At 43.5% G+C, this 13,528-nt stretch overlaps 1 protein-coding gene across 9 annotated transcripts in view; it reads right to left on the bottom strand.

Moving 5' to 3' along the window:
* The window catches only part of ADAT1 (adenosine deaminase tRNA specific 1), a 35,444-nt gene that overhangs the window by 5,548 nt on the left and 16,368 nt on the right, over window positions 1-13,528 (bottom strand). For 6 of the 9 annotated variants that reach the window (XM_027773496.1, XM_006152619.3, XM_027773499.1 and 3 more), the window contains 4 exons: window positions 11,740-11,885; window positions 10,919-11,018; window positions 2,572-2,658; window positions 874-1,198 (listed from right to left, as the gene is read on the bottom strand). In XM_027773496.1, coding sequence (XP_027629297.1) covers window positions 1,066-1,198; window positions 2,572-2,658; window positions 10,919-11,018; window positions 11,740-11,885 — 466 coding nt within the window. In that variant the 3' untranslated portion in view covers window positions 874-1,065. Of the gene's footprint in view, window positions 1-873; window positions 1,199-2,571; window positions 2,659-10,918; window positions 11,019-11,739; window positions 11,886-13,528 lie in introns of those variants that run through there. The other 3 variants (XM_006152622.2, XM_006152623.3, XM_027773497.1) reach the window with 3 other exon arrangements.

Raw genomic sequence — 13,528 nt, 5'->3', positions numbered from 1 at the left:
AAAAGTGAGAAATCACCCCCCAGGGAGAATGCCTGCCACAATCCTTTCTCCTCCTCCATTCTCCTCTTCGGATTTTGGGCATGCACACACACACACACCCCTGGTGTGAGTTCTAAGCCACTGGGTCTGGGACTCAAGCTATGGTAGACCACACAGGAGTTTAGTGGTATAACAGCTATGCCATCTGCTGTTCCCAGACTTTGGGCCTTGTAGGCAGAACTCTTGGTTGAAAGTCAGGAAACCAACTCTAAAAAGGTTAATCAAGACAACAGAAATTTGTTTCATTTAACTGAAGTCTAGGGTGAGCACTAGCGTCAGGCCTCCAAAAGATGTCTCCAAAGCCTTGATTTGATTCTCTTGGTTGTTTCCTTCTCTGTCGACTTCATCCTCAGCTGGCTGCCTCTATGTGGTAGGAGAATGGGGCTCTCAGCAGTTCCAAGACTATGTGGCCCTTCTAGCTCCAGATGGAAAGAATCTTTCCTGATAGCTCTGACAACTGTTCCAGGACTATAGGCTCATTTGTGGAGCCAGGCAGGAAGGTGAGTTTCAACCAAGTCCAATTGGTCAAGTAGGAATATTGAAGAATGGGAAAGGGATGGCTCTCCAAAGAAAGTTTGGGAAAATAAAATATTTGCTCACTGTGCCAGGCAAAGCTATAAAGCTCATAGAGACTCAAACGTAATTTCAGCCTAATAAATACTTGCAGAATCAATGTAGAAAACACATAAAACAAAGCTGGTGCAGTGTACTTTTAAAGCATCACGTTCCAAACTCTAATTTCATATTTTAGAGAAGCAATAAAACACAATTGAAGTCAGACACCAAGGTCCTTAGTGAGATAACACTTTAGCAGACAGCAACTTCAATCAAGCATAGATTGCTTTTTGTTTTTTATTCCATCTATTTTACACACAAGAGGCACAGTGCTCTGTAAGAAGGCACCCTGCCTCCCTTTCCCCCACAATTTAGCCATCAGAAAAGCTAAGCTTGTCCAGCATGAAGGAAGAAGGCAGGTCGATATGACAGATCCCTGCTTCCAGCAAACATTTTGAAAACCTTTCCTTCTCATTTAAACTGATGGTAATCTGGTGGGTTTCGGATCCAAGGCTCAAAGGCCTGCTTCCGGAGTGTGCTCCAGGCCTCTTGGTAAGCAGATGCAGCCTCCTTGTACTCCTGGTAGGTCTCCAGCTTCTGCACCCTAATGCACACACACCACCAAGACACAGGTTCTCACTGGACAGATCAATAGTAAGAGATCTAGGAACAGAAGGATTTTAGTGGGTTTTCCTAGAGCAGCTCTATTTCCTTTGTAGGGAATTCACTAGAAAGCAACATGAATTAAAACCAGTAAGAATGGCCTAGCTGTGGTGGTAACTGCAGCTGGGATGTTGTGCTCCACAGGCTAAGACCACATTGGGGGCCTGGGCACGGTTCCTGGTCCAACCTAAAGGCTGGGCACAGTGGCATGTGCTTATAATCCCAGCCACTTGGTGAGGCTGAGGTAGGAGGACTGCGACTGTCTGAAAGGGCTCGCATGGTGGTGCACATCTGCAGTTCTAGCTGGGGGCTCAGGCAGGAGGACATGGTAACGCCCTGTCTTTGGAGAGGGTTTTTTTTTTTTTTTTTTTTTTTTTTTGCTATAGGGCGTGTGCGCTTGCCAGAAAGACAGAGAGAGACAGAGAGACAGAAAGTGTGAAATCACCCCTCAGGGGGGGACGGCCACGCTGCAATCCCTTCTCCATTCTCCTCTCGGGATCTTGGGCACGCACGCACATGTGCCCGGCGTGAGTTTAAGATGCCGGGTTCGGGACTTGAACCACGGTCAACTACGTGGGAGTCCACCGACATAGCCATTATGCTAACTGCTGGTCCCAACACCCTGTCTTAAAAACAAGTCAAACTGGGACTGGCAGGTGGCATGGTGGTTAAGGTGCTGGACGCCCACATGGCTGGCCACTGTTTGAGTCCCAGACCTGGTGGATTGTTTACTCCCTTTCCTTCTCTCTGTCTCTCTGGTCAAATTAAAATAAATGAATGAGCTGAGTTCCAGTTCCAACCTTAGCCCTTTATAATTCTGCATCACCAAACTACCTGTCCTCTAAATCTCGGATCATGTGTGGATCTACAAGCAGGGCTATGGGGATAGAAGAACATGAACAGTATCTGTTGGGCGGCCTATGTCCTAGTGGTTAAGGCAGCTGGATCTTACACGGTTGACTATGAGGTTCAAGTCCTAGAGCCAACGGCTTGAGAAACATGCCGACTGAACATGTGTGTGTGTGTGTGTGTGTGTGTGTGTGTGTGTGTGTGTGACCAAAGAAGGGACTGAGGCGTGACCAAAGAAGGGACTGAGGCGTGACCATGCCCCACGTGGGGTGCTCTCTCTCTCCCTCCCTCTGTCTCTCTCTAGTGAGTGCATGCAACCTCTGGCAAATTAAATAAACAGAAAAAGAAAACCAACTCTCCTGGCTTGCTGAGCCACCACTCCTCCCAACACTTCCTGCCATTTGTAAGCCAGATTCAAATCAGAAATTTTCCTAGATATGAAAACACATGAGTCAGCAGCATCACCTGAGGGAGTCTGGCCACTTGTCCTCTGCTATACTGCTTAGCAGCTTCTGGAATGATCTAAAGAGTTCGACTTTACTGATTCGAGATCTGTTTGGAAAAAAGAATGCAAAGATGGTTTATTATGTCATTACTTTGTACCAGGACCTTATCAAAGGTAACAGCCTTCCCTAGGTGTTTAGGTTTGAATGTGCCTGAGCCCCCATTCTCTATACTGAGCAAGGAGAAAATCTACACCTGGTTATCTAATCAGGTTGAGGTATAAAAATAAATTTCGTTCTAAGAAATATCATAAGCAGTGGGATCAGTAAAATGACAAGCTCAGATGGGATACCTTGAGGCAGAATTACTAAATTTTGTATCAGGACAGCTACAAGACGTTTCTGACTATGTTCTTTCAAGGGACCTAGTCCTTCTGGGTAATACTGTTTACAAATAATGCAAAACTAAATACAGAATTTAAAAAAAAAAAAAAAAAGAGAAAAATATAAGAAACAAGAAATGGAAAATTACTTGATGATAACATGTGTGATTAAGTGATGGGAAACTGTATTTTGTATGCTGTGATGACGTTCAGTGAATAAATGTAAAATAAATAAATTTAAAAAACAAAAACAAAAAAACAAGTAATGCAAGGGTTTGTTTCAGAGACTTGAGGCTATTCCCTGTGTGAACTGCTATTATAAAATCCACCTGGGTTGGGGCTGGCAGGTGGCATGGTGGCTAAGGGCACTGGACTCACATATGGCTGACTGCAGTTTTAGTACCAGAGCCGGTGGCTTGCTTTCTCATTTTCCCTTTCTCTCGCTCTCGCTCTCTCTCTTTCTGGTCAAATAGAAAGAAAGGAAGGAAGGAAGGAAGGAAAAAAGGAAGGAAGAAAGAAAAGAAGTTAATATCTTCCCCAGGGTGCTTTTATTCCCCTTTGAAATACTGATAGGTGAGTACATGAGTCTTCTGCTATAACCTAGTGGCCACCAATGTACAAGTGTCAGAGCAGATATTGCTAAATTAGTATAGAGTACATATTCAATGCCTTAAAGTATGTCAAGGCATTTCATTCACAAGAACAAGAAGCCTTAGCAATCTGTCATGTCATGATCTACAGCCTAGAGATTAAATCTACATCAACGTGCAATATGTCACTTAAATCTCAGTGGGAGGAAAGTTACTGGATTCTGTTTACCACTGGCATGGTAATGAAATGTCAAGGCCTCTAGTCTCACTGCAAGAAGCCATCAGTGCTAGATGGTTAAAGAGGTTCTTGAGAACAGATCTGTGAAAGCTCCCAATAGTCTGCTCTCTAAAGTACCAACCAACACTTTCTCTTATGAATATTTCTCACCTAAGTCACCTCATCAATAATGTTAACATATTCTGTCTATAAAGACTGGAATGTTGGGAATCTTTCCTTTGCTAGAGAAGTACTCACTCCATGGAGGTAAGTCTTTTCTCAAGCCTCATTCAACAGAACAAAGAGATCAAACTAGTAACTGCTCCTGTGTGAAAAAGAGACAACAATAACATGATAATCACTGTAGTTATCTGAGGAGCACAGCACTTCTCTAGGTAGCGGCTAGCTGCTTCTCTCCAAGGACCTCTGGTTCCCTTCATATTAAAAAGAAAAAAAATTGCTATAGGGTGCATGTGCTTGTTGGAGACAGAGATGGAGATGGAGAAAGGAAGAATGAAAAATCTCCCCCTAGAGGGGATGGCCACACCACAGTCCCTTCTCCATTTTCTTCTTGAGATTTTGGGCATGCACCCATGTGCTCAGTGTATTTTTTAAGCCCGGCTCTGGCACTAGAATTATGCAGTCAGCCATATGTGAGTCCAGTGCCCTTAGCCACCATGCCACCTGGTGGTCTGCTTTGGTTCCTTTTAGCAGAGAGAATTACATTTTTAGATATTAGATTCTTCTTGTGAGGTAATACTGCTGGGTGTTGCATCAAAGAAAGAGTTTGGAAAGTAGTATGCATGTATATAATTTTGAAAAGAGTATGCATTCCCACTTAAATCAGTATTTTCAATTTAGCCTTATCTCTGTTAACATACATAAGACATACTTAAATCCCTCACCTGTTCTTTCATAATTTAATGAGCCATATAATGAAAACGCCAGCATACTCTGGTGTCTTAACTAGCACGGGAAGAGGATTTACCTCTTCAGGGCAAAAATAATGTATGAAGCAGAGCAAACTTAAAAAATGACAGGTGTGGGCTGATCCCATAGTGTAGTGGCTTAGCATTGTATAGGGGAGACAGATCACACATGGCTCATTGTGGTGTGAATGCCGGACCTGGTGGCTTGAAACCCATGCTCATGATCCTGATGGGATGGAGAAATGTAGAAAGAGGGGACCACGGTGTGACCAGAGCCTGCTGGGGGGTGCTTTGTCTTTCTCTCATGCAGTTGTGCCTCCTCTGGCATAAAAAACAAAAACAAAAATAAGGGCCCTTCATCTGTTTCCTGTTATTATCTCATTACTTGTAACAAAACAAAACAAAAAACCCACAAAGGCTTAAAGAAAGTATTTCCTTCTAGCATTGCACTAGTAAGTTAAACATTTCTAAAACAACCCCCTTCTGAGTTCCCATTCCCCACAGATGTATAGAAAGCAGTCCCATCATGCCAGCACTCACGGATGAGCAGGGAGAAAACCTGCTTTCTCCCCAGCAGGTGTTGGTCTCAGAATAAAACTAACTCCGACTTTTGCACACAAAGTAGAAGCTTCACGGATGACGAAAGAGAAACTGATCTAAATGAAATGTCTACTTCAAGCCCTACCATATGTTAGACGCACTCTGTCTTACCCTTGCTTTGTATGACTGGGAACCAGAAGCTCAGAGAGGTTGAGTAATTTGCTAAAGTGCATATAACTGGGGGGAAGGGAGCCAGAAATTAAACATCGGTTTCTGTAACTTCTAAGCTTCTACTGTTTCTACCACACACTTCCTCTGTGTGGAACTTGCTTTCTTTTATTCTCCTCTCGGGATCTTGGGCACGCACGCACACGCGCCCGGCGTGAGTTTTAAGCCACCGGGTCCGGGACACGAACCGCGGTCGACTACGTGGGAATCCAGTGACATAGCCATTACCCTAACTGCTGGTTCCCGGAACTTGCTTTCTTGTAAATAACGAGATGCCTGCAACATGTCAGAGACTTCAGATCATCTACTTGAATATCCTTATTTTACAGATACGAGTACACTGAAGCCCAGAGAATTGGACAAGTCCCAAGTCACCCAAGTATGGGACACAGAGATAGGGCTGGAACAGAAGACACTTTCAGTCACACAATAACACTGACATTCTGGGACAAGCTGGAAAAGAGCCTGATAGAAATTTGGAGAAAAGTTGATAATTTTAAGCAGAAAGCAGAGGTAGTTGAGCTGGATTCGAGGTAAAGGAAGACATGAACTCATAGCAAAGAAAGGCGTTTTGGTTCTGGGGAAAGCGGCAAGCACATGTCACAGTCTGCCGGGTGGGGCCAATGAGAGGAGCTTCGAGGCTGTTGCTGAGAGGAGAAATGGAGCCCAGCAGGAAACACGTGCGTTCTGTCCCTCACTGCCTGCTCGGCTCCTGCATCCTGGTCTGTGGCTGAGAGCTCATCTGAGAAGTGAACAAAGTGGCCCAAAACCAGGAAGCCCCTTGAGAAAAACCTGGTCCAAAAATCTCTACCCTCAACAATGTGAAAATATTACTCAATTTTTAAGTCTAGGAGACAGGCAGGATCTGCTGTGTAGACTGTTACAACCCTGATAGTAGCTATAAAGAAAAAGAAAAGTCTAAAAAGGATATATGTAAATTCAGTTTCATTATTTTTGTTTGAAGCAAACAAGTAAAAAAAAAAAAAATAGCAAACTTTAGTTATAACTTGAAAAAATGATTTTTGTTCATGATAAAGTGTGTATATGAGCACAAAAGGAGGGGAGGGGAAACAAAGAAAACACCCTCTACAGGGTTTCATCACTCCCACGACCCTCTTCCCCTAGCCCTCCAATCCAATCTTGGGCACATACACAAGAGCCCAGTGAATTCCAGGCCTAACCAGTCAGCTTTGTGCCTTCCAGTATGCTACTGACTATGTCACCAGTTGTGACTGGGCCACAACACAGCTTTTCAAAATTTTTTAAGAGTGATTTTTGCTATAAGGCACGTGTGCTTGCTGGAGAGATAGGGAGAGACAGAGAGACAGAAAGTGAGAAATCACCTCTGGGGTGGGGGGATAGTCACACCACAATCCCTTCTCCTTCATTTTCCCTTTGGGATCTTGGGCATACACACACAAGTACCCAGTGTAAGTGTTAAGCCACCAGGTCTGGGACTTGAACTGCAATTGACTATGTGAGAGTCTAACAAGGTAACAATTATGCCATCTGCTGGTTCACACAATACAACTTTTTATAAGAGCACAATAAAGAAACTGAGAGTGAGAAGGACTATCTATAAATGTGGGAGTCCTATAGCAATTACTTTGGTGGCAGCTCAGTGCAGACAGAAATGGAAATGCTTTTCATGGAGAGGCCACTCCACTGCCAGCTATTAGGAGGGAAAGACAGGGTGTAGGAGACTAGCCAAGCATTCAGAGAGACACATCCCAGGCAGATGCGTGAATCTATGGGAAAAACTCAAGTTTTATGTCCAGCAGCCTAGGACCCTGTGCTTCCCAGAAGCCGATCTTAAGGTACATCTGTTTCCAGGTGCCCTTCCTGCCAGCCCTATCAGTGTGGAGCTTCATAAATGATTTTTAGGTTCTGATCCTGACCTACTAAATCAAAATCCTTAGTGAAGCCAAGAAAAGAATCGTTTAAACATCTCATCAGAGGAAACGTAGTATTTCCAAAAAAGAGTGCTGGAACAACTAGATATCCACATGTAAAAGAATGAAGATGGATCCTCACCTCATACTATTTAGAAAAATTAACTCAAAGTGTATTAAAGGGACAGCTAGTGGCTGGTGGTTAAGGCAGCTAGATCCCAAATGGTGAATTGAGTAGTTCAAGTCCTAGCCCAGTGGCTTCAAAAACAAGCCAGGTGCATTGTGCGTGCATGCCTAAGGTCCTGAGAAGAGAATGGAGGAGAAGGGACTGCAGTGTGGCCATCCTCTTGGAGGGTGATTTCTCACTTTCCTTCTCTCTGTTTCTGTCTGGTTAGCACATGTGCTCTATAGCAAAAGCTTAAAAACAAAAACAAAAACAAGAAAACATCAAAGTCCTGAATGTAAGAGTAAAAACTATAAAACTATTAGAAGAAAACATAGAATAAGTTTTTTTGACCTTGGGTCAGGCAATAGTTTCTTACATATGGGACCAAAAATACAACTAACGAAAGAAAACATTTATAAATTTGACTTCATCAAAATTTAAAAACTTTCTGCTTTAAAGTACACTATCAAAATGTGAAAAGACAGGGCCAGCAGTGGTGTGGTGGCTGAGGTGCTAGACTCCCACCGGCCGACTGTGGTTCAAGTACCAGACCTGGTGGGTTGAGGCTCACGCTAGGTGTGTGTGTGTGTGTGTGTGTGTGTGTGTGTTTGTGTGTCCAAAATCCTGAGAGGAGAAGGGATTGTGGTGTGGCCATCCTCCCTGAGGGGGTGATTTCTTACTTTCCCTCTCTCTGTATTTGTCTGTCTTTCTCTGGAAAAAAACCTAACAACGAAATGTTTTGAAAAGACAACCAACAGAACTGAAGAAAATATCTGCAAATCATATATCTGATAAATGACTAGTATCTAAAAAATATAAACAAAACTTGCAATAAGAAGACAAAAATATTTTACAAAATAGGCAACAAATCTGAATAGACACTTTCCCAAAATAGACAGACAAATGGTTAATTAGTACATAAAAAGAAGCCCAAACCATTAGTTATAAGGCAAATGCAAATCAAAACCACAATAAGATATCACTTCACACCCACTAGAAAGACTACCATAAAAAAGGTAATAATTGGGGCCAGTAGGTGGCGTGGTAATTAAGGTGTTGGACTCCCACATGGCCAACCATGGTTCGAGTCTCAGACCTTGTGGCTTACTTTCTCACATTCTCCCTTTCTCTGGTCAAATTAAAAAATAATAATGAGGGACCAGCAGTTAGTGTAATGGCTATGTCGCTGGACTCCCATGTAGTCGACTGCAGTTCACGTCCCCGGCCTGGTGGCTTATAACTCACGCCAGGCATGTGTGCGTGCATGCCCGGGATCCCGAGAAGAGAATGGAGGAGGGATTGCGGTGTGGCCATCCCCCCCGGGGGGTGATTTCTTGTTTTCTGTCTCTCCTCTGTCTGGCAAGGGCAAGCGCCCTAAAAAAAAAAACCCCTAAAAAAAAAAAAAAAAAAAAAAGATAAATAAATAAATAAATAAATTTTAAAAGAATTATTTATTTAGGAACCAGCAGATAGTGTAATAGTTATGTTGCTCGACTCCCACATGGCTGACTGTGGTTTGAATCCCAGACCCAGAGGCTTGAAACTCATGCAGGTGTGTGTCCGTGTATTTCCAAAATCCTGAGAGGAGAATGGAGGAGAAGGGATTGTGGTATGGCCATTCCCCCCTGGGGCTGATTTTTTTGCTTTCTTTCTCTCCAGTGAGTGCACATACTATAGCTAAAATCTCTCTCTCAAAAAAAATCACTATTTTAAAATTTGCTACAGGGTACATGTGCTCATCAGAAAGAGAGAGAGAGAAAGTAAGAAAGCAAGCCACCAGGTTTGGGACTTGAACTGTGGTCAGTCACGTGGGAGTCCAGTGCTTTAACCACCATGCCACCTGCTGTCCCCCAAATGATTCTTAAAAAAAAAAATAAAGGCAACAATGAAAAATCACACTGGATGTGTGTGCATATATGCCCAAAATCCTGAAGAGGGGGACATGGGGGAGAAGAGAATGTGGTGTGATCATTCTCAATGATTTGATTATTTACAATAATCAAAAAGTGAAACAACTCAAATATCTACCCATACATGAATGGATTAAAAAATGGTATATCGGCAGGCTTTTTCCATAGCCCTGCCCTGCCCTTCTTGGTGCAGAAAATGGTCAGGGAGGCCAAGCATCATGGCAGCACACCTCACGGTGAGGATCAGGAGGAGGGGACTACAAGGATAGGCCCAAGAGTAATGGTATTTAAGAAAGAACAAGTGGTAAAATATCTCAATGTAGACAATGCCCAGCAGAAAAATGAAGGAGAGGAGCAGGCCTCCATGCAGAATGAAAAGGGATCCAGCCATTTGGGAGGGGACGAAGGCCAGAAGCCTGGTGGAAATGTCAGGCAGGGTTGTGTTAGGTGACCTGTCCCTAACTTTTGATGGGCCATACCTAGCAGGCATATTGATCACAATGAAGTAGGAGATGACGTTGAAAGGTCAGATGATGGAAATCAAGAGGAAGATTAGGGGTCAGCAGTTGAGGCAAATATATGCACTTCTAAACTCTAGAACCTGACAATCGTTATGACTTTTGTCTCATACCTTGAATACTAAGATTTTCCCTGAGGTTAATAACTTGGCCGCTGCTTTACAGGCTTATATTTTTGTAATTTATTTTTCCATAAATCTTTTGGTGTTTCCATTTACAGTTTCTAATTGAATATTATAATCATTTTGTCTCAGTTTAAAAGTTTCTATCAGCATGGCAAGTTCTCCCATTTTCAGAAAAAATATGGTTTTCATAATTTGAAATTAATAAAGGAGTTTAAAAAGAATCTAAAAAAGTATATGCTATATGTATACAATGGACTATCAAGAAAAAGGAACGAAGCACTGATATATGTTACATCATGAATGTACCTCTAAAACACTACGCCAAGTGAAAGAAATCAGGTTTTTTTTTTTTTTTTTTTTTTACGTTTCACTATAGGGTGCATGCGTTCACAGAAAGAGACAGAGAGAGAGAAAAGTGACAAATCACACCTCAGAAGGGAAAGTCATGTCATAATCCCTTGTACTCCCTCTCCTCTCGGGATTTTAGGTGCATGTACACACACAGACACACACACACAGAGGTGCCTAGCTATGTTTTTCAAATCGCTGGAACTGAGACTTGAACCATGCAGCCGGCCATGTGGGATCCAGCTGCCTTAACCACCATGCAACCAGCTGATACAGAAGTCAGGTTAAAAGGTCAGATACTGGGAGATTCCAACTACGTGAAATGTCTACAATAGACAAATCCGTGGAGCTAGAGTGTGTGTGTGACCAGGCAAATGAGAGGTTTCTGGGGCTGCGGAGAGGAAGGCATGAAAGTGACTGCTAATGGGTATGGGCTTTCTTTTTGGAACGATGAAAATGTCCTGGAGTTAGACAGTGCAGGCCTGCATTCGCAGCCACGTCTTCCTGGACCCACATGCTGTACCTGGCCTGAAGGCTCCCGATTCCTTTCTTTGTTGTTCCCTGTGGAAAGCCATTGGCAGTGACATCCAGCGGCTGCTCGGGAACTGCACTCCAGCTGATTGCTGTGAAAAGATAAGATTTCTGGGGTTAAAAACTGTTCTATCTCCTTTAAGTACCAGAGGCATGTCACTAAAAACATTTCTCTGACTATAGGTTCATGTGAGCTGAACATGATGTCAGAGACAGTGAGTAGTGCTTTTTTTTTTTTTTAATTCCATGAGGGAGAGAGAGAGAAAGAGGTACCCACAACAGGAGTTTCACATAACAATCATCCCTACCTCAGGTAGCCTGAATCGTGGGGCACATGCCCAGCGTGGACAAGGAGACCTCGGGACATGAACCTGGGACCTTCCTGTGTGGGTCCAGCATTGCAGAGTGCTGTGTTACTGTTGTGCCACTGGCTGGCCCCACAGTGATTGACACTTTGATGGCTGGCCTCTAGGGTACAAGAGTATGTAGTGGTTCATAATTCATTATTATCATTAGAATTTCTCACTTAATTCTCCTAATAATGTTGACAAATGATATTCTTCTCAATAGAAGATAAAGAAAACATGGCCAGGAGAAGATAAGTAACTAGACCAGAAACTGAGGCCAAGGGAGGATAAGGAACTAACCCAGGGTCACACAGCATAAACTTGACCCAGCATGAAGGTCGCCAAAGTCCACACTACTGACCACTTGCGAGTGAATTGTCTTCCTAGGCTGGGAGGATGCAGACTCTCCCAGGTCACTCTGACAGGGAGCAGTTAGTCCTAGGAAGGTCTTACTTGGATCCCTTACCTGCCCCACAAGGAACCAGCCGGCCTCGGCTGTCAGCTCTTTTTGCTTGCACTGCACTGCGGCTCTGTTCAAACTGTAAGTTTGACTGCTGAATTTTCAGCTTTTGAACTCCGAAGCCTCTGGGTAAAGACAAGACATTCTGACACCTAAAAGTGAGGGAAAATGCACTCAGTTTAGGCACACCCTTAGAGAAAAAGAATTCCTTTATTTTCTTTTTTGGAAAGGTTTTTGCTATAGGGCGCATGTGCTTGCCAGAAAGCCAGAGAGAGACAGAGAGACAGAAAGCTAGAAATCACCCCCCAGGGGGGATGGCCACGCCACAATCCCTTCTCCTCCATTCTCCTCTCGGGATCTTGGGCACGCATGCACACACGCCCTGGAGAAAAAGAATTTCTAAGACTTGGATTACATCATCATGACATAGATCATCACCCCCAATCCTTGCTGGGAGACAAAGACCTTAGGAGGCGTGTGGGTTTGTTTGTTAGCTGTTTATTTGGGTGGAGGACAGAGAGTGTGCCTGAATAGAGTCTAGACCATAAGAAGCATATGGCTATAGGAAGATCCCTCCCTGCCACTCTGAAGGGATAACTAATAATTAATTGAGTCTGTAACATCAGACTCCGTTACTGATAAAGGTTTTCAGAAACTTGATAACTTGAAGCAGAAATATTAACTGGCTGGTCCCTGCTTTCTAAGAAACTCTTCACACATACCCAAAACCAAAATGATCCTATTTAAAATATAAAAGTTTCATTTTTCTCTCTTGTATCTTTCACACACACTAGGTGTCAACATGATGCTGACTGAGAACTGAGCAGATAGCAACTTGAAGTCCTGGAACAGGGAAAACACAAAAAGTATCCTGCACAGTGCCTAGGTTTGCTTTTTAAAAATATACTTATAGGGAAATAGTTCATGTACCATCAAATCCATACATATAAAATATATAATTCAATGGCTTTCAGTAACTTCCCAGAATTGCACAACCATCATCACAATCTAAATTTATATTTAATCATCTCAAAGAGAAATCTTGCATCTCTTAGCAGTCCCTCTCCATCCCTCCAGCCCCTGATAACTACTAATTTACTATATGAATTTGTCTTTTCTGGATGTTTCACATAAATGAAAACAAAATATGTGGCTTTTTTCACTTAACATGGTTTTTTTTTTTTTTTTTGAGAGATTTTCACTTTAGGGCGTGTGCGCTCGCCAGACAGACAGAGAGAGACATAGAGACTGAAAGTGAGAAATCACCCCCCAGGGGGGATGGTCACGCCGCAATCCCTTCTCCTCCATTCTCCTCTTGGGATCTTGGGCACGCACGCACATGCGCCCGGCGTGAGTTTTAAGCCACCGGGTCCGGGACACGAACCGCGGTCGACTACGTGGGAGTCCAGCGACATAGCCATTACGCTAACTGCTGGTTCCCCACTTAACATGTTTTTGACTTGCTGTAGCACGAATCAGTCCTTTTGATGGCTGAATAAAATTCTGTTTTATGAACAGATCTCTCTTTTTTGTTTTTGGAGAGGTTTTCGCTATAGGGCGCATGCGCTCGCCAGACAGACAGAGACATAGAGACAGAAAGCGAGAAATCACCCCCCAGGGCGGGTGGTCACGCCGCAGTCCCTTCTCCTCCATTCTCCTCTCGGGATCTTGGGCACACACGCACACGCGCCCGGCATGAGATTTAAGCCACCAGGTCCGGGACGCAAACCGTGGTTGACTACGTGGGAGTCCAGCGACATAGCCATTATGCTAACTACTGGTTCCCTGAAGAGAT

The sequence above is a fragment of the Tupaia chinensis genome, unplaced genomic scaffold (assembly GCF_000334495.1).
Source record: "Tupaia chinensis unplaced genomic scaffold, TupChi_1.0 Scaffold000355_1, whole genome shotgun sequence".
Lineage (NCBI taxonomy): Eukaryota > Metazoa > Chordata > Mammalia > Scandentia > Tupaiidae > Tupaia > Tupaia belangeri.
This window is presented reverse-complemented; position numbering and strand designations above follow the sequence as displayed.